Below are 26,616 nucleotides of genomic sequence, written 5' to 3'. Positions count from 1 at the left end.
TTAGCATCAGAAACACCCACAAGGGAGCTGCATGCACTCCATTGCTCCCATTTATAACTGTGATGAAGCCGAAGCCCAGAGAGGTGACTTGAAGGCCTTTGAAGGTCACATAGTAGAAGGCAGCAGAACCTGGAGGCTGATCTATTCCTTCTCAAGTCATGATCTCATTCCTAAGTTCAAGGTCATGATCTGTTCATCCCCAAGTTCAAGGTCACAATCTGTTCATTAAATTCAAGGCTATGGTCTATTCATTCTTAAGTTCAATGTCATGATCTATTCGTTCCCAAGTTCAAGGTCATGATCACTACCCTGCACTACTCCCAGTGATCTGCCTGCCTCTTGGCCACTAGAAAAGGATCTTTTCTTTTTTTTTTTTTTTTGTATCTCCCTCTTCCCCCAAGTTTGGAAACTGGCTAAAGAGAAGGGAAATGACCCTTTATCTAGCCATGCCTGGTTCTTTTCCTTCTGGACTTTGGAGTTTTGGTATAATGTAGTCATGTATGTACAAAATAGGTTTCTGCTGCTTCAATCAGGCCACAGGAGGGAGCAGGTGGAGCTCTCAGGGCTGTGAATGGGAGGGACAAAGGTAGGGACTAGTAACATGACTGTTAGCACCTAGGGGGCCTACAGTGACTAGGAAGCCTCAGGAAAACAGCTGCCCTTAGCCATTCCTGATCCAACTGCATTTAACCCATTTCAGTGGGAAGATCTTTAGGGGCCCTCCTCCTAAACAGATCCTCCTCCTCCATGCCCCCCGCAAAGCTTGAGGAAATAATCCAGCCCAGGCACAAGGCCCACAGCAGAAGGGTTAAGAGGAGCAGAAGGAGTCTCAGAGCGACAAACCCAGGCTCCTTGGTTTATGAAGCCATATTACAGCCTACATCTGTTCCTAGATCGCTCTACAGATGTACAACTCTGTTATGGAATGTGCAGTATGAGGTTCTGCCGTATCCTCAAGCAGATGATCAGGGACTTTGAGAATGAAAACCTTTAACAATTTTTATACTGCCACATAGGAGCAGCATATCATAATGGCATATGGGGACATTTATAGGGGACAGTGTGAACGTTTGATACATAGACAGTATGCAACCATCAATTCTGGGTAATTCATTTTTCCCTCGTAAATAGTGTTTCTTTGTGTTGGGATGCGTTAAACTCCTATCCTCTACCTTTTTAATAGCTACATAATAAATTGTCACATAATAAATTGCTACATAGTAAATTGTGCCTTGAACACTAGGACTTCTCTCATCGAACAGGAGTTTGGTGCCTGCCTGCTATCCAGCCTCTCTCCCTCCCCTTCGTCCCCAGCTTTTCAGCCTCCAATGACTATCACTGTATGCTTTTCTTCTCTGAGATCATTGCTTTTAGTATCCACATGTGCGAACATGCAGTACTCATCTTCTTCTGTCTGTCTTCTTTCATTGAGTATAATGATTTCCACATCCCCCTTTCCTGACAAAAACAAACAAACCAAAAACCCAGTTCATTTTTTTTCTCTCTGTCTTGATTCCCCATACCTGGGGAGATTGAGAGCTGTTAGATAATGCACAGGTTGCCCTTCACCTCAAGTCTGTTCCTGGAGTTGAGTGTCTGGGGTGGTAAATGGGGCATGATCAACATACACACACACACACACACACACACAATGGGGCATGATCTCACACACACACACACACACACGCGCGCGCACGCGCGCGCTCACACACCGCTTTCTGTGGTGTTACTGGGTAACAATTAGGGTTACATCTACTATGGAGGCCGAACACAGTTGTTAGAACCAGGAGCTCTGCAGCCAGAGTTCCTGGGTTCAAGTCACAGCTGTAGAACTTCTTCTGCTCACTCTGTGACTTTTACCAACTTTAACCTCTGAGTGCCTCTGCTTCCTCCTGGGAAGATAATAAATAATCCCTCATTGGGGGCTTGGGCAGGGAATGGCCGGTTTTCTGATACCCACAGTTTTGCAACATGGAGGATGAAGATTGGGGTGTCTCCAGTACTCATTCCTCATGGGGACACAGGGAGAGTATATTTGGTACTGCAGCTGTCCTGGTACAAGGAAAGGCCATTGCCAAAGGCGTCCAGATCCTACCTTTGCCGTGCCAGTCTGATGGCAGAGAGCGTGACCTCACAGAGGCATCCATAGAAGGTCCCAGCCTCAGCCCCTGCTGTCTACAGCTCCTCTGTGTCTGTGCTGGCACTGAACCCATGGGGCTTGGGCACTCAGAGCCCTTGATCTGCCTGGTTCCAGGGCTTCCAGCGTCTGAGGGCGGCCTACAGAGGCCTGGAGGATGACTATCTGCAGACCAGCAGGGGGCAGCACCTGGCCACACAGAGCACTGGCTCTAAGGGGACACCAGGAGATCCCGATTACTGCAGGTAGGTACTGGAGAGACAGGCCCAGGAGGGCAGGTGGGCCAGACCCCTAAGAGGGCCCCTGGGCCATCAGGAGATAGACACTTGTCCTCACAATTCATACACCGAGATGGCAGGGAGAACTCCATTCCAATTAGCCACATGTCCACAGGGTGGGATCAAGAGATGAGAAGATGAGACGGCACCTCAGACATGAGCTGGACATTAGGGAAACTGAGGCTAAGAGGACTGGGATTTCCCTGGGTCACACAGCCTGGGGATGGCAGAGAGGATCCAGATGAGATCTCTTGATTTTCAGTAGAGTCTCTTTCTTCTCTCAAGTTCTCTGAATCATCCAGTGGTGACATTGGGTGGACCATGAATGGGTTTCCTGCCCCATCTCTCCCAATGTGGCCACCGGCCTGGGCCCCCGTGCTGAGACTTCCCCCTTCCAGGGAACTGGAGGCAGAGATTCGCCAGCTGAGGATGCGCTTGGAAGAGCTGCAGGACCACATGGGTTGGAATCAGCATGAGCTGGCACCATCTGAGCCAGACCCAACCCAGGACAGCGCCTCAGCCACATCCCTGTCCTGCCAGCCAGCACGCCTGCCCACTCCTTTGGGAATGGTCCCCACGGCAGCCATGCAGAACCCCTCCTCTGAGGTACCCCCTTTTGTTCCTTTCACATTAGTACTTGCATTACATTTATCAAATGTCAGGACTCCTTTTTGTATTTGTTTGTTTGGCAGTACTGTGAACTCAGGGTTTCTAGGTAGGCACTCTACTGCCAATTCATACCTTCAGTCTTTTTTTTGGCTGGTCCTGGGGCTTAACCTCAGGGCCTGGGTGCTGTTCCTAAGCCTCTTTGTGCTCAAGGGTAGTGCTCTACCACTTGAGCCATAGCACCACTTCCAGGGTTTTTTTTTTTTTTTTTAGTTTATTGGAGAGTCTCATGGGGACTTTTCTACCCAGGCTGGCTTTAAACCACCATCCTTAGATCTTAGCCTCTTGAGGAGCTAGAATTATAAATGTGAGCCACCAGCAGTCAGCCTTCAACTGTTTTTCTTACTGTGTGTGTGTGTGTGTGTGTGTGTGTGTGTGTGTGTGTGTGTGTGTGTGTGTGTGTGTGTGTGTGTGTGTACGTGTGTACCAGTACTGGGGCTTGAACTCAAAACCTGGGAGCTGTTCCTGGGCTTTTTCTTTTTTTTTCTTTTCCTCTCTCTCTCTCTCTCTCTTTTCCTCTCAGCTAGTGCTCTATCGCTTGAGCCACAGCTTCACTTCATGCTTTCTTGGTGATTAATTGGAAATGATAGTCTCAGGGACTTTCCTGCACAGGCTGACTTGGAGCCACGATCCTTATATCTCGGCTTCCTGAGTGGCTAGGATTATAGGCATAAGCCTCCAGTGCTTGGCTTAATTGGTTATTTTTAAGATAGCAACTCACTTTTCATCCAGACATACACCTTGTCTGTGATCCACCTGTTTGTAACTTGCCCATGGTAGCTGAGAGAGCGGGCACACTCCACCATATCCAGTTTCATCTGTGGAGATGGAGTTTTGTGGACTGTTCTACCTGAGCTGGACTGAAACTCTGATCCTCCCAATCCCAGCCTCCCCCATAGCTAGGATGAGCAGATGTGAGCCACCGGCACCCAGTTTTAAATGCCAAGGCTCTTATCATGTGGTGGGATTGGGGGGGAAGCAGTGGAGGACAAAGGTGACCTCTATCTAACCTCTCAGAGTTTCTGAATAGTTGAACTAGGTACAGACTTGTTTGCATTGTCATTTTGAATTGTACTCTGAAGGACCATTATATAGAGTTCTGATGAAAATAGGGAACAGAGCAGTGTAACTGGGACCATGGTCTCTGAAGTAAAGTTTACATGAGATGTGAGGGTAAGTGGGAATTACTCGGCACAGGAGGTAAATCATCCAGCAGGGGAAAGAGCTTATGTAAGGGCCCTGTGGCTAGAGTAGGAAAATGGGTGGAGGTGAGGCAACAGTCTTAAGAGGTGTCTGGAAAGTCAGGCATGAGTATGGTGGTGTCTGGGTTTGGGAGCCACAACTTGAGCTTGGTCTAAAACTCTTCTTGAATTTTCATCAAGGAGTGACATAAGGGATTTGTAGGTAGACAAGTTTGAGGCTGGGCAGAGAACCACACACACACACACACACACACACACACACACACACACACACACACACACACACACACACACACACACACACACACACACACACACACACACACACACACACACACACACACACACACACACAGGTTTGTGAACTTGCAAGAGCTTTTAAGTGGCAGTGAGAGGAAAGGGAGTCAGGTGGCCTTCAGGTACACACACACACACACACACACACACACACACACAGAGGTTTGTGAACTTGCAAGAGCTTTTAAGTGGCAGTGAGAGGAAAGGGAGTCAGGTGGCCTTCAGGTCACCTGAGGGGCGGTGGGGCTGTGTGCAAAGGTAGAAGGAGTCTTGCAGGAGTCTCCCACCCCCTTGAGCCCTTGCAGGATGGTGGCTAGGCCCCTGTGGCAGGTGAGCAGGGTGTGTTGTCACATGGTGGGATTTTTGTGCCTGTGAGGCCTGGAGCCAGCTGGCAGGTGTTAGGTGGGTGGGTGGAAAGGGCCTGGCCCCTGGCAGGGCATGTGTGCCAACCGATGCCCTGCTGGCCCCAAGATGTGGAGGAGAGCTCAATCTGTGCTCTGTGCAGAGGCTTGGATGGCTCCAGCAGGTGGAGTTTCCTGTGTGGAGGGGAAGCTGATGGCTCTGTGCTCTTGCAGTAGAGGTTTCGGGGGTGGGAAGTAGTGGGTATCCAGGCTAGGTTAGAGTTGGGGAAGGATTGGTGCTGCTGGCAGGAAATCTGGACAGTTCCTCCCCTTGTTACTTTGGGATGTGTGTGGCCACTCACTGGAGCCTTGGGAAGTCCTATCTGGAGGGTGGCTGGCATTCGTGACAGTCGTGACAGGCAGTTCAGCAAAGCACGTGTGCGTGCATGCGAATGGCAGTCACCCCAGCCTGTGTACCATTCAGTGCTGTGCACGAGCCTGGTGTGGCAGGTGTTTAATAGCTGCTTCCTCCACCTCTCTGGCCCAGCTCCCTGTCCCTGCTGGCCCGTGCCCACCACCTGTGGATGTGGAGCTGAGCCCCCGGAGCAGCGAGGTGGAAGGCAGCCTGCGGGACCTCCCAGCCCCACTCAAAGGCAAGGAGCTGCAGATGGAGCAGGATTTCCACGGCCTCCTGGATCGGTAGGTGCCCGCCTGCCCCCTGGCCCTCTGGTGAGTGTCAGACTGGGGCCAGACCTCCCCCCTCTGGGCAGAAGTCACACAACACTCCCGGGTACACTACCTCAGGTACCTCAGCATGAAGTCGTTCCCAGAAGCCTTGAGGGTGGAGGAGGAAGTGGAAGAAGAGGAAGGGGAAGAACACAACCAAAAGCCCAAGAAGGAGGACAGTCTTTACCCCCTGGAAGTTGATGGAGCAGCTTTAGCAGGAGGGAGAATGGAAGCCACTCATGTGACCCCAAGACAGCACCCAGTGCAGGCTGAGAAGAGTCACAGGTAAGTCACTGAGTCTGCTCCGTGGGATGAGCGAAATGGCTCTTAGCACAGTCCTGTGGTCAACCTGTCCCGCGTCTCTACGGTGTGGTATTAAATGCCACCAAGAACACCAAAAAATGCTTTGGGTTACCAGGGGATGTGTCTTAAAAAAATTGTTGTTATAAAGGTGATGTACAGAGGGATTAAATTACATAAGTCAAGTAAACAGTCCATTTCTTTTTTTTTTTTTTTAATATTTTTCTTTTGGGTTGGGTCGTGGGGCCTGAACTCTGGGCCTGGGCGCTGTCCCTCAGCTCTTCAGCTCAAGGCTAGCGCTCTACCACTTGAGCCACAGCGCCACTTCTGGCTTTTTTCTTTTTGCTTATGTGGTGCTGAGGAATTGAACCCAGGGCCTCAGGCATGCAAGGCAAGCGCTCTACCACTGAGCCACCTTCCCAGCCCTGACAGTCCATTTCTTTTTGGACAGTGTTCCCCCTTCCCTCACTCTCTTCCAGTTTTTCTCTCCATCCCTACCCACAAGGTACATAGTTCATTTTCAACATAGTGTCTAGTGAGTACCACTTCTGTATTTGTTCACCCTTTGACCCTCCATTTTTGTGCCCCACCTTATCCTCCCAAAGACAGATAAAGGAACAAACAAGACAAAAAGAAAAGAAAACAGAAACAACAAAGAAGAAACCTCTTATGTCCATTTCCTAAAGTTCATTTGGATAAATAGAATCTTATAGGACCAGTGGTACTCTCAGAGGCGTTGTGCCCTGTGATCTTCACCTAAGACTATGCTCCTTTGGTCTCACTGTGTGTGAATGCAGAGTCCCGTGTAGTTTGTCATGTCCTGGTGTATTTTAGATCTAGTTTCCACATATGAGACAAAACATGAGCCATTTGTCTCTCGGACCATGGCCTTACCTCACTTAAGATGATTTGTTCTAGGTCCATCCATTTCCCTGCAAATCATATAATATTTTTCCTCCTAATGGCTGTGAAAGAAATTCCATTGTGTATAGGTACCACATTGTTTACATTCGCTCATCTATTTGTAGGGCATCTGGGCTGTTTCCATAACTTGGCTATTGTGAATACTGCAGCAATGAACATGGGTGTGCATGAACATGTGTCTTTACCATAGCCTGGTAAAGTCTATTATCATAGACTGATAATGCTCTGGATAGATGCTCAGGAGTGGTATGGCTAGAACATGGCTATAAGTAGAACAGATGTACACTAAATAGCCTGATTCCCCTTTTGTTTTGTTTTCTGACTTGGGAATGGTATCAAGGAAGAAGTCTCAGTTTAGTGCTAAGGTGTCCTTATCATCCCTCCTGATCTTCTTTTGAAAAGAGGCAATGAATGGAGGCAGTGTGGTGGGCCGGGAGGTAGGCCAATGGGGCAGGGAGGCCAGCTGTACAAGCAAGCATACAGTCTCGCCAGATTGTGCAGGTAGAGCCTTGGGCAGGCACCTCAGTCCTCTATCCAGGACAGGAGCCATTTGTTTGCAAAGTTGTTTCTTTCTGTAACAGAGTTCCATTCTGTTCTTCTATGCAGAAGGAGAGGGGCCGCCTGCAGACTTGCTTGGTCTGGGAAGTGCTGCTTCTGTCCTGTGTCCCCTGTGTTCTGAGGAGGGTGGGTTTGTTGCCACTCTCATTTTACGGTTATAAGAACTGAGGTTTGGAAAAGAGAAATTACTTCCCTAAGGCCATGCTGCGGAAACATAGCAAAGCCAGGATGGGGAACTCCAGGCGTATCTGACTCCGGAGTCCAGCTGCAGGTCCAGGCAGCCTGGCTTATGTCAGGCCTCAGGGACTGTGTGCTTCTCCTCCTCCCCAGGGAGCCCTCAGAGCCATCGGCCTTCCAGACATCTGTGGCCAGGCACAGGTACGCGCCAGGACTGGGCAAGGCAGAAGCGGCTTCTCCAGGACGTGGCATGGCACCCAAGTCCACAGCATCCCAGCAGGGCAGTATGGCCAGCCTGGAGGGCAGTGGCACCTCGGAGCACTTTGCACATAAGACTCTGTGCCAGGCTAGAGGACTCCACAGAGAGGTCAGTGTACACCAGAGGCTGGGCTTCCTGTGTCTCCCGAGCAGTACCCCTGGGCCTTTGCTCAGGCTGGCTTTGGTCATCCCCGCTAGCCGCCATCCAGCCTTTCCTTCAGGGCACAGGCCCAGGGTCACCCCAGCCTCCTCCTCTGCCAGATTCTTCTGCCTGTTTTCCCCTGTGCCTCCATGTCACCACTGGGAGCTAATTCTTTTCTTTTGTACTAATCCTGGAGCTTGAACTCAGGACCTGGAAGCTGTCCTTCTTGAGCTTTTATGCTCAAGAGACAAGAGCTAGCACTCTACCACGTTGAGCTACAACTTTAGTGCCAGTTTTTTGTTGTTGTTGTTTTCCTGGTAATTGGAAATAAAAGTCTCACAGATTCTCCTGCCCAAGCCGGCTTCAAACCTGTCTTCTCGGATCTGTTTCCTGAGTAGTCAGAATTACAGGGGTGAGCCATTGGGCTCCCAGATAAGCTAGTTGTTGTTTGCATCATCAAACAGTAATTCGGATAAGTAGAAAGACCACAGACCACTGTGGGAATGTGACTTGGCTAAAGACCTTGTCATCGAAAAGCACCTATTTGTGCGTGGATGAATATACACATGCACACAGACATGCACACAGACACACACACACTGTAGTCAGGGGTTGGCATTAGGGCACAAGGTCACAGGTGTCCGTGTGGCTTGTGTGCACGCTATGGAACCCAAACATGTGTGATGCAATATTCTCCCCATGCATTGGGCCTGAGCATTTTTTTCTTTTTTAAAAAAATTGTTATGATAAAGATGCTATACAGAGGGGTGACAGTTACATAAGTCATGTAAAGAGAACATTTCTTTTTGGACAATGTCCCCCCTTCCCTCACTCTGTTTTCTTCCCCATCTCCACCCATATGCTGTATAGTTATTTTCAACATAGTATCTAGTAAGTACCACTGCTGCTTTTTTCACCCTTTGATTTCTGTGCCCCCACCATATCCTCTCAACACACAAACATGACAAAAGGAAAAGAAAACACAAAACATCAACGAAGAAAGAAAACCCCGTTTTCCATTCCTTGGAGTTCATTTCAATAAATATTATTTTATATGATTGGGAAAGGCACATAGGCCTTGAGCCTTTGGGTTCCTCTCCTTAGAGTATCCTTTGTTCTCACTGTGTGTGAATGCCTGGAGTCCCCTGTCTTTTAGGTCTAGTTTCTGCTTATGGGCCTGAGCATTTCTGCAGTTGCATGAGATGATAGCTTGTCAGGGTCATGGCAGAAGATGCCAGAATAATACTTCTCTTCTTTCTCCTCCTCCTTCTCCTCTTCCTTCTCTTCTGGCCACAGGCTGTATCCCAATGTCCCATCTCCCAGCCCTCAGGGCGGCCAGGCCTGCCTAAGGCAGGATTGTCCAGTGTAGAGTCCCTGCCATGAGCCACGTGGCTTGTGTTAGGGCCTTGTTCTGGGGCCCAAGAATATGGGCAGCCCCCTGGTATGTGAAGCTAGGCCGGGATCTGGGAGGGGCTCCCCGCTGTCCCTAAATACATTCCTCAGATTTAAAAGCTTTCTGCCTCTTCCAGGAGCCCTGGATGGCCTCCCCTGAAACAGACAGTGGCTTCGTGGGCTCAGAAACCAGCAGAGTGTCACCCCTAACCCAGACCCCAGAACACCGCCTCTCCCACCTCAGGTATCCCAGGACCCCACCACGGGCCATCTATCACACTGGGATGGCCCCAATTAGGGGGCCAGTGGTCTCTGCATTTGCAGGCCCTCATTTACCCTCTAGCAGTGGTTTCTTCTATCTTATCCACGGAGGCTCAGAGAGGGGAAGCGACTTGCCCATTGTCCCCCAGCCCCATTTAGTGTCAGACTTGGGAAAAGCATCCTTACTGAGCAAATGAATGAGTGAATGAATTAAAAGCTATGGGGAGGCCAGCATGAGAAAGACAGAGGGCCCTCAGGGAAGTTGTGGGGAGAGACAGGGTAGAGCCCAACAAGAATGCAAGAGAGTGGGAGGAGGTGTGTGTGAGGGATGGCGTGATGGCAAGGATGCTGGTATCTCCAGGGCCGGTTGGCCCAACCCAGGGATGCACATGAAGACAGGCTTAGAAATCCCCTTTATGAGAAATGTCCAGCAGCATCATTCTCACGCGTGGACTGCCAGCTGTGCCGCCGCCACCGCTGGCTCCACAAATAAGATAAACCCTTGAGTCTCCTCGGGTCCTCAGGGATTGTTGCCCGGCAGGACACAGAGTTGCGAAGTCTGGGAACTCATGGTGTAGGCTCTGGAGGGGTTCGGGAGCCAGGGCAGGCCCAAGGCCCCTGTGTGTGACCTCTCTGTGCTTGTCTGTCAGCATTCCAGGAAGCTTAGCCCACCCTGTCATTGCATCTGCACCTCACAAAGGAGCCCTCCCTTCCAAGCCCAGGGGTCCCGTGATCCCCAGGAGAGCTGCGGAGCCCAACACACCCAGGAACCGAGCCCACAGGCACCTGCCCACTCTGAGCCTCCCTGCCCGCCAGGGAGCCCTCGGTTCCCACCTGGAGCGGGCCACGGCGGCCAAGATGGGTGAGTAGGAGGAAACTGAGTCAGCCAGAACCTGCATGAGTTAAAAAAAAAATCAAATGATCAAGACATCTTGCATAGCCTCATGTCGGGAAAGAGTTGGAGGTTGGGTAGGGAGGACAGGAGGAGTAAGGTAGGAAGTACTGATTCACGCAGACTTCAGACAGATGTGGAACCGCGTTCCATGTGTATGCCAGGCTCCCTATCTTATCAGTCACGTGTTTAATTCCGGCCACATTCCAGGCCTATAAGGTCAATAAGGGTCAGGTTTTTAACCTTTAGAAAATACACACGAACTTTCAGCTGAAATGAAACAAGCCTATCTTGTTATCTCCAATTTACTATAAAAAAAAAAAAAAAAAAAAGATGGGAGTGGAGCTGTGGCTCAAGTAGTAGATCTTTAGCCTTGAGTAAAAATGCTCAGGGACAGCACCCAGGTCCTAAGTTCAAGCCCCAGCACCAAAAAAACTCCAAACAACCAAAAACAAAAAAACACACCTTTGTTCTTTACTTTCTAATTGCGTATTAATTGTAAAAGGCTTTTTATGTTTTTTACTCATACTGGGATTTGAAATGAGAGCCTCATGATCACTCAGCTTGCTCATGGCTGGTCTTCTACCACTTGAGTCATGCCTCTAGCCTGGCTTTGCTGGTTCATTGGAGATAGCTTGCAGACTTCTTTTCCCAGGCTGGCTTCAGCCTGTGATTCTCTGGATCTCAGCCTCCTGAGTAGCTAGAATTACAGTTGTGAGCCTCTGGTGCTGGATTTAAAAAAAAAATTAATTAAACTTTTTATTTTTAATTGAAGCTTTTTTAATTTGCATTTTATTTTGAGATAACTTATACAGCTCTCAGAAAGAATAAGTGCACAGACACCCTGGGCCTTTCCCATTTCCCTTGTGAGTACTGTCAGAGCTGGGAGTCAGCCCTGGTACAGTCAAAACACAAACCTGGGCAGGGCCACCAGGGGCTGCCGCCCCAGACACATGTGTATATACCAGTCCTGAGGCTTGAACTCAGGGCCTGGGAGTTATCCCTGAGCTTTTCTGTTAAAGGCCAATCAGTGCTCTGATTTTTTGTGGTTAATTGGAGCTAAGTGCCTGGGCTGGCTTCAAACTGTGATCCTCAGATCTCAGCCTCCTGAGTAGCTAGGATTTACAGGTGTGAGCCACCAGTAGCCAGCATAGCCCTGTTTACTTAACCCACACAATGGAAGCTTCTAGATCATCTCTGCTGCCCCCTGACACTTGTATTGTTCTCTCTGCATGCCTAGTGGCCCCCGGCTCTGAGTTTGAGGGGCAGAAGCAGATGTCCGAACAGCTCCCCCACAGGACGGCCCGCCCAGCCCCCACCCTGCCCCCTGCAGCCTCCCCTCTGCACCCTGGACGGGCTGAGAGCTCCCCCAGCCTCCTCACCACCAGGACAGCACGAGAGTAAGTGGGACACTGGGCTGTTGGGGTCCAGCCTCATTACAGGGTGGAAATGGAGGCCCAGGGAGGCCCAGGCCGCCTTGCCTCTCTCTCACACTCAGGGCCCCTTGGGGTTCTGGCTGTTATTAGAAGCTGGATCTTGAGTGGAGCACTGAAGACTACGAAGCTGAGGGGAGACCTGGGCATCAGGATGGTGGCTCTCTCAGAACAAGCATCTGAGAATATTCAGTGAATACTTAAGTCCCATTAGAACTCGTGAGACAGGTTTGGGCCAAAGAGTGTAGGGTCAGGGATGTGTGTGAGTGATCCATACACATATATACATATGTATGGACATATCTGTATACACACATATTTAATTTCTTAGTACCAAAGTTTGAATCCAAGGCCTCACAAGTACTAGGCTGGAACTCTACCACTTGAGCCTTTCCTCCAGACCTGCTTTTTGCTCAAGGAGAGCACTCTACCGCTTGAGCCACAGTGCCACTTCCAATGTTCTAGTGGTTTATTGGAGATAAGAGTCTCACAGACTTTCCTGCCTGGCAACTTCCAGATTTTTGTTCTGTTTCGTTTTGGGTTTTTGCTTTTGTTTTTGTTTTCTTGGTAGTTAATTGGAGATCACAGCCTGGGCTGGCTTCTAACTACAATCCTCAGATCTTAGCCTCCTAAGTAGCTATGATTAAAGGCATGAACCATCAGTGCCTGACTTTTGTAGTTCTTTTTGAGATAGATTCTCCTGGACTTTTCTGCTCTGTGTAGCCTCAAACTACCATCCTTTCTATTCTCAGCTTCCCAAATGTCTAGGCACAGGTGTAAGCCACTGGCACCTGGCTGGTGTATAGTTTATGGAGGGCTGGGAAGGCTGACCAATGGAGAGAAAGGATGGCTAGCTGGGAGGGGAGGAAGGACACATTCTCAAATGTGTTTCAGCAGCCAGGCCCACAGGACTTGGAGCTTAGTATACTCAGGAAAAGAGAAGGGTCTAGAAGATTCCAAATTCCAGCTGGCCAGTCATTAGAATGCCACAGTCTTGGACAGGTTTGAAGGGGTGAATGTGCCAGGAAGATGGATTTCAGAGCCAGCTGGTCATCAGTCACTAAAGGGTTAAATCAGAAGCCCTAGAACTTGACAGGGCTCAGTCCCAGCACTGGGCCCAGCAGCCCAAGCCCTGCCTCCCAGGGGTTAAGCTGCTAGGGACAGCTCAGCTCTCCTGCAGCCCCTCCCTCCCCGGTGGTTGGCGTGGAAACCCCAGCGGCGTCTCCCAGGGGGCTGTTGCCTGGAAACCCCCTCCCTCCCGTACATACACACAGCGCTCTGGGGCCTGGCCTCAGAGAACACTCCACACTCTCCTCAGAGACTGTTTGCTGGAAGGATGTCAGGAGACACCTACCCATGAGTCAAGGGGTCACCAGGCAAGAGCTGACCCTGGGAGAGCCCCCCATCAGCCTAGACAACCATGCCAAGCTTGGACTCTCACACTACTCTGTGTGTAGGGGATTTGTGCATGGGAGTTCTGCGGGTGGGGGTATCTCGGTGGAATTCACTCTGCATGGGGGTCTGTAGGTTGGAGTTCTGTGGGCTGGGGTATCTTGGTAGAATCCACTCTGTGCATGAAGGGGGTCTGTGTGTAGGGGTTTATGGGTAAGGGGTCTGTAGGTAGGAGTTCTGTGGGCTGGGGTGTCTGGAAAGAATCCACTCTACATGAGGGGCTCTGTGTGTAGAGGTGTGTGGGTCAGGAGTCTGTAGGTAGGAGTTCTGTGTGTATGGGTGTGGGTGTGGATGTCTGGGCAGAATTGTCTAATGCCCGAGCTATGAGAATAGAAAGTCTCCCTCGCGGGTCAGCGCAGTACCTTGGGGATGAGAGGTTGAGTGTACCAGGGGCTCACAAGGTCCCAGAAGCTTTACAGACAGTGCCCATTCCCCTAACCTGTTCCCTTCACCCTTCATGCTGGAAAGTTTTGGGTCTCTTTGTCAACATTTCTTTTTTTCTTCTATTCAGTCATGGGGCTTGAACCTCAGGGCCTGGGCGCTGTCCCTGAGCTCTTTTGTTCTAGGATAGTGCTCTACCACTTTGAGCCACAGCGCCACTTCCAGTTTTCTGGTGGTTTATTGGAGATGAGTCTCACAGATTTTCCTGCCTGGGCTGGCTTTGAACCACGATTCTCAGATCTCAGACTCCTGAGTAGCTAGGATTACAGACGTGAGCCACTGGCGCCCCGCTCCTTGTCTACATTTCCACAACACCTTTGGGTATTCACTCAGAAGCTCGGGTCTTGTCCACTGCTGTCTCTGAGCATAGTGACAGGAAAGGGTCGGTGGGGAGAGTATGAGATGGGGATCTTGGTCCTTGCCTGCCTTGCTTCGGGTTAGGGAGACAGACAGACCAGCCTTGTCTGCCAGGAGTGGGGGAGATGTAGATTCTATCTGAGGGAGTTCAGGAGGGAGGCACCAAGAAAGAGCAGCAAAGGGCTGGCCCTGTGGGAACAGGGTGCCAGGGCAGGTCCGAATGGCAAGGTCACAGTGGACCTGTGGCTCACATCCTCTTTAACTGCGCGTCCCTACCGCCATCGTGAAAACCCAAGGTGGGGTGAACAGACACTCCGACCCTGCACACTGGCACCTTAACCTTGAAGGGAGATCCCCATTTCCACATGGAACTCACAGTGTCATGAACTCAGGAAGGTGTCGAGAGGTGGAAAAATGAGGGCCCAGGAAAGTTCCAGGATCATTAGACAGCAGAGGTGTGCCCTGTGTCTATTGGAAAGGAACAAAGGCAACCATATCCAGGCTGCCCAGGGACCCTCTACTGCTCTGTTCCGGGTACAACTCTTCTTTGCTTCTCTCTCTCCCCCTGATTTCCTTCACTGCAGTCAGGCCATCCGAGATCTGCAAGCAGAGGTGTCCCGGCTTCGGCTCCGGCTGGAGGACAGCCTGCACCCGCCCTCCCAGGGCAGCCAAACACATCCAGGATCCGCCTTTGAAAGCCCTTCCCGGACCTGGGGCCCGCTGACAGGTTCCTCTGTCACCTGGGGCTCCCACTGTGGCAGGTAAGTGGTCTCACAACTCCCACTTCTGTGCCGTGGTCATTACCTCCAGTGGCCCAGGATCTCCCAAGATAGGTGGGGAGACCCAGAGATGGCCATTTCTCTCTCTTCTTTTTCTTAATGTGTCATATTTCTTACACAAAAGAAGATCTATTTGAGCATGGTGGTTCATGCCTATAATCCCAGTTGTTCAGGAAATATAGATGGGAGGATCAGAACCCTCAGCCTCACTTGTTGGCCACACCTGGTGACGTTGGTTTGTCCCATCAACTCGATTTCTTTGAGCATTTCTATAGAAGACATTGGGTTAGCAAGATATCACCTCATTAATCCTTCCAGCCCCCTGCTGCAGCCATTACTCTTGTCCCCACTTGACAGATGAGGAAACTGAAGGTCAGAGAGGCCCAGAGTCACTCTTCGTGAGACCTACCCGAGTCTGTGGTTTGCCTCTTGACCACCACACCCCAACCCCTCCAGGTTGGCCAGGTCTCAGGTCACCGGCAAAGGTGACACGAAAACCTCACTGTGTGCTGTCATCTCCTTCCCCTTTGCTAGTAAATCCACAGAGAGGCTGTCCGGGGAGCATGAAGACACCGAGCAAGCTGTTTCCACAGGAAGACACCGGACCAGGTCCTCCTCGGTGCCTCGGGAGATGCCCCGACGGTCCCTGAGTAAGTGACCACCGGCCAGGACTGTGGTCTGGTGGCCACAGGGTGGTCAGGGACCCCAGTGGGTCAGGACGTTCGGGGAAACCTGTAGGAGGTGGCCCTGTGTCTGGTAGACTGTCATCATGCCGCAGACAAGGGTTTCTGACCACAGCCCTGCCTGGGCCTTGCTGGGCCGTGGGCCTACTTTCTGCAGATATTGACACGGAAGCCCAGAACTCCAGGCTTGGTTTGGTGGCCAAAGTGCAGCTCTGGGATCTGTGCTGGGATGCAGCCTAGCCCTTCGGTGCTGCCCTTGGCTGGGTTGAACACCTGCTCTGACCAGACCAGGACAGCTAAACTGAGGGGCTAGTTTCTCAGTGTCTACCTTCCAGGTGTGGGATGGCACACATGCACTCTTTCCTGGTCCACGGAGCTCAGGGCTGAGCTTCTGGAGGCAGATCCAGGATCAAAACCCAGATATCATCCCAAACCCCAACCCTATAGAACTCCCGTGCCTCACGCGGAGAGGAACCTCCTCCCAGCCCCCTCTGAGGCCTCTCTCTTTCCATCTCAGGTTCAGAATCTGCAGTGCCCTCCCCTCGGCTGTTATCTGAGAAGAGCAAGACCACTGAGCACCATCTCCAGGCAGAGCAGGAGGGGACCAGACAGGCAGGACATGCCAGACAAAAGGACAGGGCCTCCTTGCGGGGCCAGTATACAGGTCAGCTGGGAGGGCGCTGGGGTGGACACTGGGGTGGATGCAGTCCCCAGCGCCATCTCCTCTGCCATGACAAACCTTTTTCATGTACCATGCGTCCCTGACAGCTCGGTGGCATGTCCCTGTGGTAGAAAAACTTTAGGAATGTCAGTACCCTGCCTTCTTTATTCACCAAACAGACACAGTGCTGATTCAAATGCCCGCCTTCATTCATTCACTCACCAATCAGATACAGTGCTGATATAACTGCCCGCCTTCATTCATTCACTCACCAATCAGACACAGTGCTGATATAACTGCCCGCCTTCATTCATTCACTCACCAATCAGACACAGTGCTGATATAACTGCCCACCTTCATTCATTCACTCACCAATCAGACACAGTGCTGATATAACTGCCCACCTTCATTCATTCACTCACCAATCAGACACAGTGCTGATATAACTGCCCGCCTTCTTCACTCACCAATCAGACACAGCCTGATGTCTTCCCCTGGATCAGGACTGTGCTTAGTTTTAGCATCTCTAAGTCCCCCTTTTATACCCTTTCAGTGCCCATCTAAGAGAAACACCTCTTAAGTCCTCGTCTGAGGCATTCAGATCCAAACCAGCAAGTGGGGGTACAGGAAGAACACCCCTCTTTTTCACAACATTTCTACTGTGTCTGCGCACACTCATTTGCATGTGTCCAACTACAATGTGTGTGCCCCTAGTGTGTTCACAGAGATGGTCAGGGAGGACACATTGTAAACCACAAAGCTCCTCAGTTCTGGGGCCACTCAGGGTATCACATTGCTTGCTTTGTTCCCCAGGTCAGGAGTACCATGTTCTGTCCCCCAAGGCTGTCCCGAGGAACAGTGACGTAGCCTCCTGTCCCTACTGCCAGCCCATGAAGACCCAGGACGCGGGTAAGGGAAGGCACCTTGAACAACTGCGCCTATTGGGAGTGTGTAGCAGGGTGGGCATGAGCATTTGAGGTGCGAGGAAACTTAGGATCCAAGACATTCAGTGTCTTGCCTGAGGTTACCAGCTTCCAAGTGGTAGAGCTAGGATTTGGATTGGAGACTTTATAACTCCAGAGCCCTGGCTTCTCATCCCCTTGGTTCTCTAGGGCCTTGGTTAGAGCCCTTGGGCCTCTCCATTCATTCATTCACTCACTCATTTATTCATTCATGTAGTGCCTACTCATAGTGGGCCTCGGACCCTGTTCCCCAAGGAACCGATGGCAATGTATAGTGGCTGGCACCACGGTGGGAGACATCGAGAGGGTTGGGGGAACACAGCTGTGTAATGGGGGGCTGCCAGACTGCCTGGAATTCCCAGGTGTGGCAAGGGGGTGACTTGGGACAAGGAGCCCACATCCACTGGTCCCCTGTTTCCTTGGGCCTCCTGGACTGAGGTTCCTGGGTGACTTTCTTGGGCCTCCCCGTATGGAGACTGGGTCTCACTCACCGACAGCAAAGACTGCTCTCTGGAGAGAACCAGGCTTGGAGTCAGATTGCCCCTGCTTTTCAGCCCTGAGGCTCTGGCACTCCACTGTTAGAGAACCTCAGGTTCTCCAAGTGTAGACTAGAGTGGAGCATGGTGCCAGCCTGTGGCCTGCTGGGTGTGATTGAGCTGCTGGTCAGTGGCCCATAGCAGAGCAGTGTACACTGGCTGAGGCATTGTCGTCCCTGCCCCTGCCCCCCCCTCCGGGTGAGAGGTGGCCGTGTCCTAAGTGTCTTTGAATAACTCAGTACTCAAGTTCTGACTGTACAGATGCAGTGTCTCCTGCCTCTGAGCCTCTTCCAGACAGTGCAACCGCTAGTGACCCACCAGGACAATCTGCCACGGATGTCCTCCGCTGCCCACTGTGTGGTCAGATGGGGTCCCTTGCAGAGGAAGACAACCCCGCCTCAGCGCCCTCTGGTAGGAAACAAGTGTTTGCTGACCTCTTTCAGCCTCGCCCGATGCTTGGGGGAACTTGGCAAACAGGGCAGGAGGCTTGTTTCTCAGGGGGTCACCTGCCACCTGCCAAGGGCGGTCCAAGACCCTGTGCTGGAGAGGGCCATTTGCAGCTTTCCCAAGCCTCCGGATTTTTAATTCTGTGCTGTTTCTTCCCCAGCAGGACTGGAGAAAACCACCACCAGGAGAGATGCAGCTCCCGCCTCCATCCCCAAACGGAAGAGCAGGCGGAAAGACTCACCCACCCAGCAACCCCCGGGACTGTGGTACCTGGCAGCCACACCCCCAGTGACGGCCCCGCTGGCCTTCGCCTACATCTTGCCTTATCCACCCGCCACTGTGTGAGTCTTTGCTCCCACCTGCCTTGGCCTCTGTTTGAATCGAGAAATTAGTGTTCATACCTGTCCAGGTATCTGAACAGCCAGGAACTCCAGCGCACGCTCACGATCTACCTCTTGTAGTCACTCCACAAACTCCAGTTCTCTCTGTCATCAGATATCACTTGGCCCTGGAGACCCAGTGGGGAAGGAGGCCTGCATGAGGCCCCTGTCCCTCAGAGTTGGTGGCTTCTTGGGGACCAAGAGCCCTAACCGTCTTCCATTTCCTTGTGGGTTAAGGACTTATTTTTAGTAGACTTTCTTTTGGGGGTACTTTGGGGGGGTCTGGAGGAGTTGAGCAGATAGTATGGAGACTCCTGTGTGCCTGCCTTCATCTCCCGTTTCTCACATCCTGAATTCATGGGATGTCTCTATGAGGGAGCCAGTGTAGATGCATTCTCGGGCCTTTGTGTCTGGTCCTTTCGGTCCTTTCCTTCCCATCCAGCACCCCACCTTTTATCATCGTCCCTCTGTGGTTGCGCTCAGAGCGGCATTTGTTCGGTCTTGCCCCAATGTCTCCGATGCCCCTGGCAGGTGGGCCGTGGGATGGGTGCTGTCTCTCAAGATGGAACAGAGGACAGGAGGAACCACATACCACATGGGTTTCAAGAGTTCTGCAGAGTACTTTGCTTCTGAGCCTCAGTTTCCCCCTCTGCTCAGTGCGGGAGGGGACAGTGGGGATGCTGAGACATGGTCAGGAAGCGGGGGCTGTGACCCTGCGGTTGGGTTTACTGAGCTAGGACTAAGGGGATGGCCCTGACAACTCCACCTTGTAGTTATATTCTTGACATTGTCATTAGTTAAAGGAATTGGGCCAACTTGACTTCATGATTAGCAAAAAGAAGCCCAGGCCAAGCCAGGAGCTGATAGTCACACTTGTAATTCTAGCTACCCAGGAGGCTGAGATCTGCGGAATTAAAGTTTGAAGCCAGCATAGGCAGGAAAGTCCCTGAGACTTTCATCTCCAACAAACTACTCAGAAAAAGCTGGAAGTAGCGCTCTGACTGAAGTGGAAAAGCACCAGCCTTGAGAATAAAGACTCTCAAGGACAGCACCCAGGTCCTGAATTCAAGCCCCAGAATTGGCGTGCATGTACATGTGCGTAACACACACACACACACACACACACACACACACACACACACACACACACACGTTTGAAGCCAGGGCTGGCAGTTAGGAGACCTGTCATCTTGTCCCACCTGTCACCAGCTATGCTCTGCCTCAGTTTGCCCTGCTGCACAGTAAGTCAGTAGGGTTTCGGTCCAACTGCTGGCAGCCTGTGACCCTGGGACAGCAGGTAAGGGCAAACGCCTCATTCTCCAAGGGTATGCATGAGCCCAGCCAGCCTGGGCAGTGGGCTTCTGCGCCCTCTCAGCAGGTCTGGGCTGGGTTATAGACCTTGCTCCAGCAGAGGTAACAGCCCACCATCCAGAGGGCCAGGCTCCACCCCCTGCTGGAACTCCCTTTCTCTGGGCAGGGAAGGTTTGATTTGGAATTTGGTAGCCTCTGGGGTCTCTGGCTGCTGCTGAGGGCAAAAATCAGCCAGCTTGTCATCACAAAGCCTGGATGTCCAGCAGTAGCTGAATGACCTTGGACAGGTCACTTTGCCCTAATGCCTCATTTCTTCCTCTGGGAAATGGGGTACGAACCCTGTGTGTGTGTGGGGGGGGAGGTGGAATAAGTGAACGGATGCACTGAAAGCCCAATGTAAGGAACAGGGATCAGTAACCAGAGGGCTTCTGGTGCAACTAGCACTGCTCCCCACCTCCTCCTACCCAATGGTCAGTAGGACCTAGAGTACTCTGTGGGCCACACCAGTACTTGGGGGCCAAAGCTCGGTGATCCTCTGCTGCCACCTGCTGGTCACCAGCCTGTAGGTCCTGTGCAGAGGTTTTCCAGCCCACAGGGAGTATTTGCAGTATTTGGGAAACTCACACCAGGCTTGGTCATCATATGAGCACAGAGCAGGGTGTAGTTACCCCAGATGCTCCTTAAGAAGGAAATGAGGGTTGCTGTTCATTACATTTGGAGAGTGTAACAATGCTCCATAGGAAATGGACTCATTACCTTGCTCATGTAACTGTAGCCCCTCTGTACAGTATCTTTATAATAAAAAATATATCTTTTTAAAAAAAGAAACCTGTTCGTTCTGCTCAGGGCTAGCTGTTCATCAGCAGGGGCTCGCTTGCTGATTAACAAATTGTTAACAGTTGCTGCGTGTGTGAGGCGTGGTTGGGGTGTGAAGCTATCACTGCTTCTTTTAGCCTACAACCAGCTTAAGTTGTTTACCATAGCCTGGCAGTACAAGGTTTTCTTTTTAGCTTGAATTTTCCTGTTGGCTCTAGCCTAGAAGGTAGCTAAGTATGGGCATTAAGAAGCTTTCGGTACGGTGTGGTCATGCATACCTGTAATCCCTGAATTAAGGAAAGAGAAAGGGAAGGAAGGGAAAGGAAAGGAAAACAAAACTACATGTCTTGTCCAGGGGTCCACAATTACGGGGATGAGGGCCTGGAATGAGTTTCTCAGACCCAAAGCGGCCCAGGAGGCTAGGAAAGGAATGGATTCCAGAGAGCTCTTGCTTACGAGTGCCCTTTGCTTCCCTCCCCAGGTACTATGCGTCCCCAGCAGCTACCTCAGCGCCCTCGGGCTCCCAAAAGCCAGTCCGGGCCAACCGGCACTCTGTTCAGCTGGACCTGGATGAGCTGGATGAGCTGCAGGCAGCCCTGAGCCAGGCCGTGCAGGCTGCCGAGAGCGTGCGCACCACCACCCGCCACATGAGCCAATCGCTGGCCGCCAACCTGCGCCAGGCCCAGGGCCTGCAGGGCTCCTGCCTCTTCTGATGCCTGGATGCCCCCAAGATAGGGGGTAGCGGGCAGGCAGCCCCTGTGGTCCCCAGCTGGATGTGAGCAACACCTGGAAGGCCTCCATAACCCCGTCCACAGAAGGACCACCTCCCCACTCCATCTGGCATGGTTAACGTGGAGGAGTGCCAGCCTGTGACGAACGGACCAGCCCCGTCCAGCAGCTGCCGCCTCTGTCCGGATGGAGCCTCCTGGGACTTGCCACTCCTGCACTTGTTCATCACCTGCTAATAACATGTGTCTTACGCCCAGCTGGACAGTATGTCTCTATACTAGAGGTGTCCTGCTCCCAGATCTTCCTTGGAAGGCCAGGGTAGAGCAGCATCACCCTTCTGTGAGTGACCACACCGCTGGGGAGAGCTGAAGATGGGGAGCCCCAGGGTGGCATGGGCTCAGCTCCTCTGTGGTTGTAGCCTTCCTCACTGGCCTACAGATGGGAGGAAGCTCACATTGGTCCAGGACGCCATCCACCCCCCCCCCCTGCATTCTCAGTACCTCTCAAGGCCTGAGATCTTTCTAGAGATTTAGTGGCATTTGCCAGCTGGGTGCCCACCTGAGAAACATCAGGGGCCACAACACAGATTTTCCCCCTTTCCCCTGTACCTCCTAACCTGTAGCAGCCATACCTCAGCATTCCTAGTAGTTGTGTGCGTGTGCAGAACAGATATTTGTATATTTTGGGCATTTCAAAATCTATTTTCTTTACGAGAATTAAATGAAGCAGAATGAATTATGATCTTAAAAAGACAAGCCAAAAAAAAACCCACTTTTTTTGATGCCGCTTGCATCTGTGGTGTGTGTCGTATACTTGTGGTTTCCAAAGTCAAGAAAAAACATGAGACGTTGGCCAAGCCTTCCTAGGGGTCTGCGAGGTGTGCGTGTCCGGGTTGTGTCTCCCGGGCTCTGCTAGCTTCTACGTCCTCATCTTGCCTCCTGCCTGTTTCAGAACTGTTTTAAACCCTTTCTCCTGGCCAGGTCATCTCACCAGGACCCCAGTGGTGCTGAAGACAGATGTGTGTGGGTTACAGCAGCATGGTTGCTGAAGTTCCCATCTGGCCCCTCCTCCCAAGCTCTACCTGCTGGCATAAATCATGCTCGGTGTAGCCTGCGCCCCCCCATCCTAGCCCCTCACTCTGCCTCTTCACACTGGTGCTCAGGACATCTTTGAACCTGGTGTGTCTGGTTCAATGTCCCTATTTGCTATCTGGCTTTTGTTCTAGATAGCTCTCCACGTCTCTGTACCTCTGCATAGCTCATGTTTGAGCTGGTGGTGATGGAGGGAGGGAGGGATATAAAATGATACCTTGCTGAGCCATGTTGAAGAAGAAGCTGACAATAGCAGTGTCTCTGTGAAGTCAAGGATGCTGGGAGCCAGATCCAGGGGATTGTGGTTCTTGGGAGGGAGGCAGGGAGTGCTGGCATCAGGCTTTAGGACAGAGCATGGTAGAGGTGCTAGACAGCTCATCCTGTCACTCTAGATTGGGTGGCTGTGTGCAGGAGATGGCTGCACAATTCATCCCCCACTTCTCCGCTGACTGGTGTGCCCAATCAAGAACAGGAGGGTCTGGCTGGGGGGTAGGCCCTTCCTCAGACTCCTGGCCAGCAGAGTTTGTCTCTGGGTGTGCCACCATGTGGCCCAGGCCTGGGACATGGTTTCAACCCCATTCCACACACAGGTGCAAGCTAGATGTGGGCCTGTCCCAGGTGTCCTGTCTTCTGGGCCCCCCTGGGATCCCCCTTGGGAACACTCACCATGGTGCCCAGGGCCCCTAGATCACCTGTCTTGCCCTGGGGTCTCTTGTTTCTGCCTTCCCTCTGGTCCCTCCCATGTGGCCAGGGTGGTGAGTCTGAAGGAAGGGCTGTGATGGATGCTCCCTCATCTGCCTGCTTCAGGTCATCTCCGGGCTCCTCAAAGTCATCCTCTCGGGTTTTTGGCTTGCAGCAAGAATGAAGGTTTGCTCCAGCTCCTCTTAGACGGGCTCAGCTGCCTCTTGTGGGGAGTCTGCCTGTATTTCCCCCTTCAGAGGACTCCCGGCAGCTGAGCTAAGTTTATGGGATCCAGCTAGCCTGCACTCAACACTGAATGAATGAATGAATGAATGAATGAATGAATGGCAAATGACCTACTTCAAACAGAATGTTTATTGATTGCCAGGAAGGACGGAGGGGTGCAAAGAGTGATGATGGGGCTGAGCCCAGGCTGCCTCTTCCTAGGACTCCACTTCCTTCTTCCTGTCCTGTTCCTGCTGTTTCTGCAGAGGCCCACACCGATCCTAGGAGACAGTGGGGAAGAAAGCCTAGTGATGGGAGAGGGCGGGATGTGCAGAACTAGACTCCAGTCCTGGCTCTGTCCTGTCTTCCTCCCTGGAGGGCTGGGGCAGCTCGCCTCCCTGGGGGCTCAGCTCTACAATGGGAGCTGGACCCCTCCACATGGCTGGAACTGTCCAAACACAGAACACCAGGCTCCTACACCATGTGTGCTGATCACCATTTGCTGATGAAGCAACTCTGACTTGAGTGAACTGTGTGAGGCCCCTTCCCAGACTCTGACCAGGCGCTGGCAGGCTGCAGAACAGGGAGCCTAAGGCCTGTGGCCATGTCCTAGACCCTTTCAAGGAGCCTGGGCTGGTGACCACAGAGCAGCTCAGGTGGCAGACAGAGGGAGATTATTTTTTTTAATTTTTGGTGGTACTGCGGTTTGAACTCGGGCCTCACATGGTCTGTCACACTCAGTTGTCTCTGCATGGAACACTTAAAAGCAAGAGACCTGGTGCTGGTGACTCACAACTGTCATCCTAGGAGGCTGAGATATGAGGATCATAGTGCAAAGCCAGCCCGGGCAACAAGGTCCATGAGACTCAACTCCAGAAAACTTGCATTGGCACTGTGGCTCAAAGTAATAGAGTGCTGGCTTTGAGCATGAAGAGCTCAGGAACAGTGCCCAGTCCTGAGTTCAAGCTCCGTCACCACCACCACCAGCAACAACAACAACAAAAAGCAAGAGACTTGGCAGGCTGTGCAGTCTTGGCAAACGGGTTTCCCTCCCTGGGCTTCTCCCTTGCCTCGTGTCTCTTGTTTACCTTTCTCCAGTCCACATAAGTGATTTCCATCTTGCGTAAGCCTGCGACAGTGACAGCATCTTCGAACTCCTTCAGCTGCTCCGGGGTGATGTGTGGCTTACCACCTGCACAGGGGGTGGGGTGCAGGAGGCCGGGTGAGGAGGGTGGAGGAGGCTGCGTGAGGAGGCTGCAGGCTCTGAGCAGAGGCTTCACAGGTGTGGGATGGAAGCAAGTCTGGGGCTGCCTACCGTAGAAGGAGATTCCCCGGTTCTGCTCATCTTCCAGGGAGAAAGCAAGCATGAAGCTCTTGGGGTCCCTGGGCAGCAACAGGAGGCCTAAATGTTCTGTGTCCCCTTCTGCAGGAGGAAGAGCCTTGGGGTGAGATGCGGGCCATGGGGTGGTGGCGGGACAGCACTATGGTCTCCTTCACACAGCCACCCGCTGGGTGACCTTGGGGAACAATTGCACATCTTTTCTTCCATCTCCTCCTCTGATCCTTGCAATACTTCCCTTGGTGCGTTGGTGAGGGGGAAGTGTGTGAGTTCATGAACTCACTTCCACCAGCACCTAGCATGCACCCGATGAGCTCAGCAAGGCTGGTTCTCACTGCCATGCTCTATTGCAGGGCACAGACAGGGATGGGGAGATCATGGGGGCAGGCCCACCCTCCTCAGCTGGCCCTCCCCACTTCCACACAACCCTTCCCCTTACCGCGCCTGACCCTCACCGAATTTGGAAAGGGTCCCGTTCTCTCTCTGGACCCTCAAGTGGGTGGAGTTATAGATGCATTTGTCCTCCCTGCAGACAGACAGACAGATAGAGGAAGACAGTCGAGAAGAAGTGGTCACCACAGCGCTGGGACCCGGGTGGCTCTTGCCATCCCCAGACCCCAGGAGGGGAGACCTTGCTCAGGTCTTGGGGTATCTAGGAGGGAATGAGGTGGCTGAGGGGACTCACATAGTCTGGTACTCTCTGACCAGTATTGTATCGTCTGTCAAGTTGGGGACCAAGTCAAAGAATTCCGCCTGGATCTGTTCTGCTGCTTGCTTGTACACAGGGTTGCGAAAGGCTGAACCCAGAAAGAACCACCTGCCTGAGAGCTGCGGAGAGGGGGGGCGAGAGGTCAAGGGGGCCGACCACCAGTGGATAGCAATGACCAGCCCACAGGCGGGATCCCCCCTCTTCATTCTGTGAATGGGGAGACCAGAGTCCCAGGCCAGACGAGGGCATGTGTGATCTCATCCAGAGGACCACATACCCCTTACAGAGGGGCTTGGCCGTAAGGTGTTTGAGTTTGTAGACAGCAGGAGTCCCGCCATCAGAGTCCCCAAGCTGATCATAATTTCACCCAACTCCTCAAGAAACAAAAATAACAACGGGCAGAGCCACAACGGGTGGATTGAGCAAGGCAAAGCTGAGAGGGGCAGCTGCCGCCCAAGCACTCGGGCCGGTTGCCCCAGACACTCACCCGCTGCAGCGTGGCGTTGGTGATTGGTATGGCGGTGAGGTTGGCGAGTGCAGGGTCGTGAGCCTGCAGAAGTGGCAGGAGGCTCAGGACAGCGAGAGCTCCGAGCAGTGCCATCTGGTCAGTAAGAGCCAGGCTGAGCTGGTGGGCTGGAAGGGGGCAGTGGCCTTTATACCATGATTCCAGCAGGGCACCTGAGCCCAGCCAAGGGTCTGCTCAGAACTGTGGAGCAATCCTGCCAAGGCTTGAGAAATGCCTTGCGCAAAACCTCTCTGCACTACCTCCAGGGTCCCATTACAGAGACCCAGCTTCCTGCTTTATTCAAGGGCAAGCTGGAGGAGGGGAGGCTTGGGGGGTGTTAGCTGGAGTGCTATTGAATACCTGTGACTCCATGGATTTCAGTAGAGAGGTCCTTGGACAGCAATCTCAGATTCTCCTCTAATTCCTAGCCCACTGAGCTTCCAGATTTGAGGGGGACCCAGACACAGATGCCAAAGGGACCATAGAAAATTCTCAGATCAGAGTAGTGGTTGGTTGTGTTTGAGGGGC

At 52.2% G+C, this 26,616-nt stretch overlaps 2 protein-coding genes across 6 annotated transcripts in view; one reads left to right on the top strand and one right to left on the bottom strand.

Annotated features, from left to right (window-relative positions):
- The window catches only part of Akna (AT-hook transcription factor), a 49,410-nt gene extending 27,091 nt beyond the window's left edge, over positions 1–22,319 (top strand). For 3 of the 5 annotated variants that reach the window (XM_042678680.1, XM_042678682.1, XM_042678679.1), the window contains exons 9-23: positions 2,255–2,382; positions 2,814–3,021; positions 5,469–5,620; positions 5,726–5,932; positions 7,760–7,973; positions 9,536–9,642; positions 10,310–10,521; positions 11,792–11,951; positions 14,819–14,995; positions 15,548–15,663; positions 16,214–16,360; positions 17,171–17,266; positions 18,117–18,266; positions 18,463–18,643; positions 21,291–22,319. In XM_042678680.1, coding sequence (XP_042534614.1) covers positions 2,255–2,382; positions 2,814–3,021; positions 5,469–5,620; positions 5,726–5,932; positions 7,760–7,973; positions 9,536–9,642; positions 10,310–10,521; positions 11,792–11,951; positions 14,819–14,995; positions 15,548–15,663; positions 16,214–16,360; positions 17,171–17,266; positions 18,117–18,266; positions 18,463–18,643; positions 21,291–21,522 — 2,487 coding nt within the window. In that variant the 3' untranslated portion in view covers positions 21,523–22,319. The remainder of the gene's footprint in view (positions 1–2,254; positions 2,383–2,813; positions 3,022–5,468; positions 5,621–5,725; positions 5,933–7,759; positions 7,974–9,535; positions 9,643–10,309; positions 10,522–11,791; positions 11,952–14,818; positions 14,996–15,547; positions 15,664–16,213; positions 16,361–17,170; positions 17,267–18,116; positions 18,267–18,462; positions 18,644–21,290) is intronic. The other 2 variants (XM_042678681.1, XM_042678683.1) reach the window with 2 other exon arrangements.
- Positions 22,320–23,677: 1,358 nt separating this feature from the next.
- LOC122107130 (alpha-1-acid glycoprotein 1-like) lies at positions 23,678–26,243 on the bottom strand. Its single transcript, XM_042678741.1, has 6 exons — positions 26,071–26,243; positions 25,560–25,702; positions 25,330–25,400; positions 24,851–24,958; positions 24,624–24,727; positions 23,678–23,816 (listed from the first exon to the last, which is right to left on the bottom strand). The coding sequence occupies exons 1-6, from the start codon at positions 26,182–26,184 to the stop codon at positions 23,754–23,756; spliced, it is 603 nt and encodes a 200-aa protein (XP_042534675.1). The 5' UTR covers positions 26,185–26,243; the 3' UTR covers positions 23,678–23,753.
- Between the last annotated feature and the right edge of the window lie 373 nt (positions 26,244–26,616).

This window comes from Dipodomys spectabilis, unplaced genomic scaffold, assembly GCF_019054845.1.
Source record: "Dipodomys spectabilis isolate Male_0828 unplaced genomic scaffold, ASM1905484v1 ptg000046l, whole genome shotgun sequence".
NCBI lineage: Eukaryota > Metazoa > Chordata > Mammalia > Rodentia > Heteromyidae > Dipodomys > Dipodomys spectabilis.
This window is presented reverse-complemented; position numbering and strand designations above follow the sequence as displayed.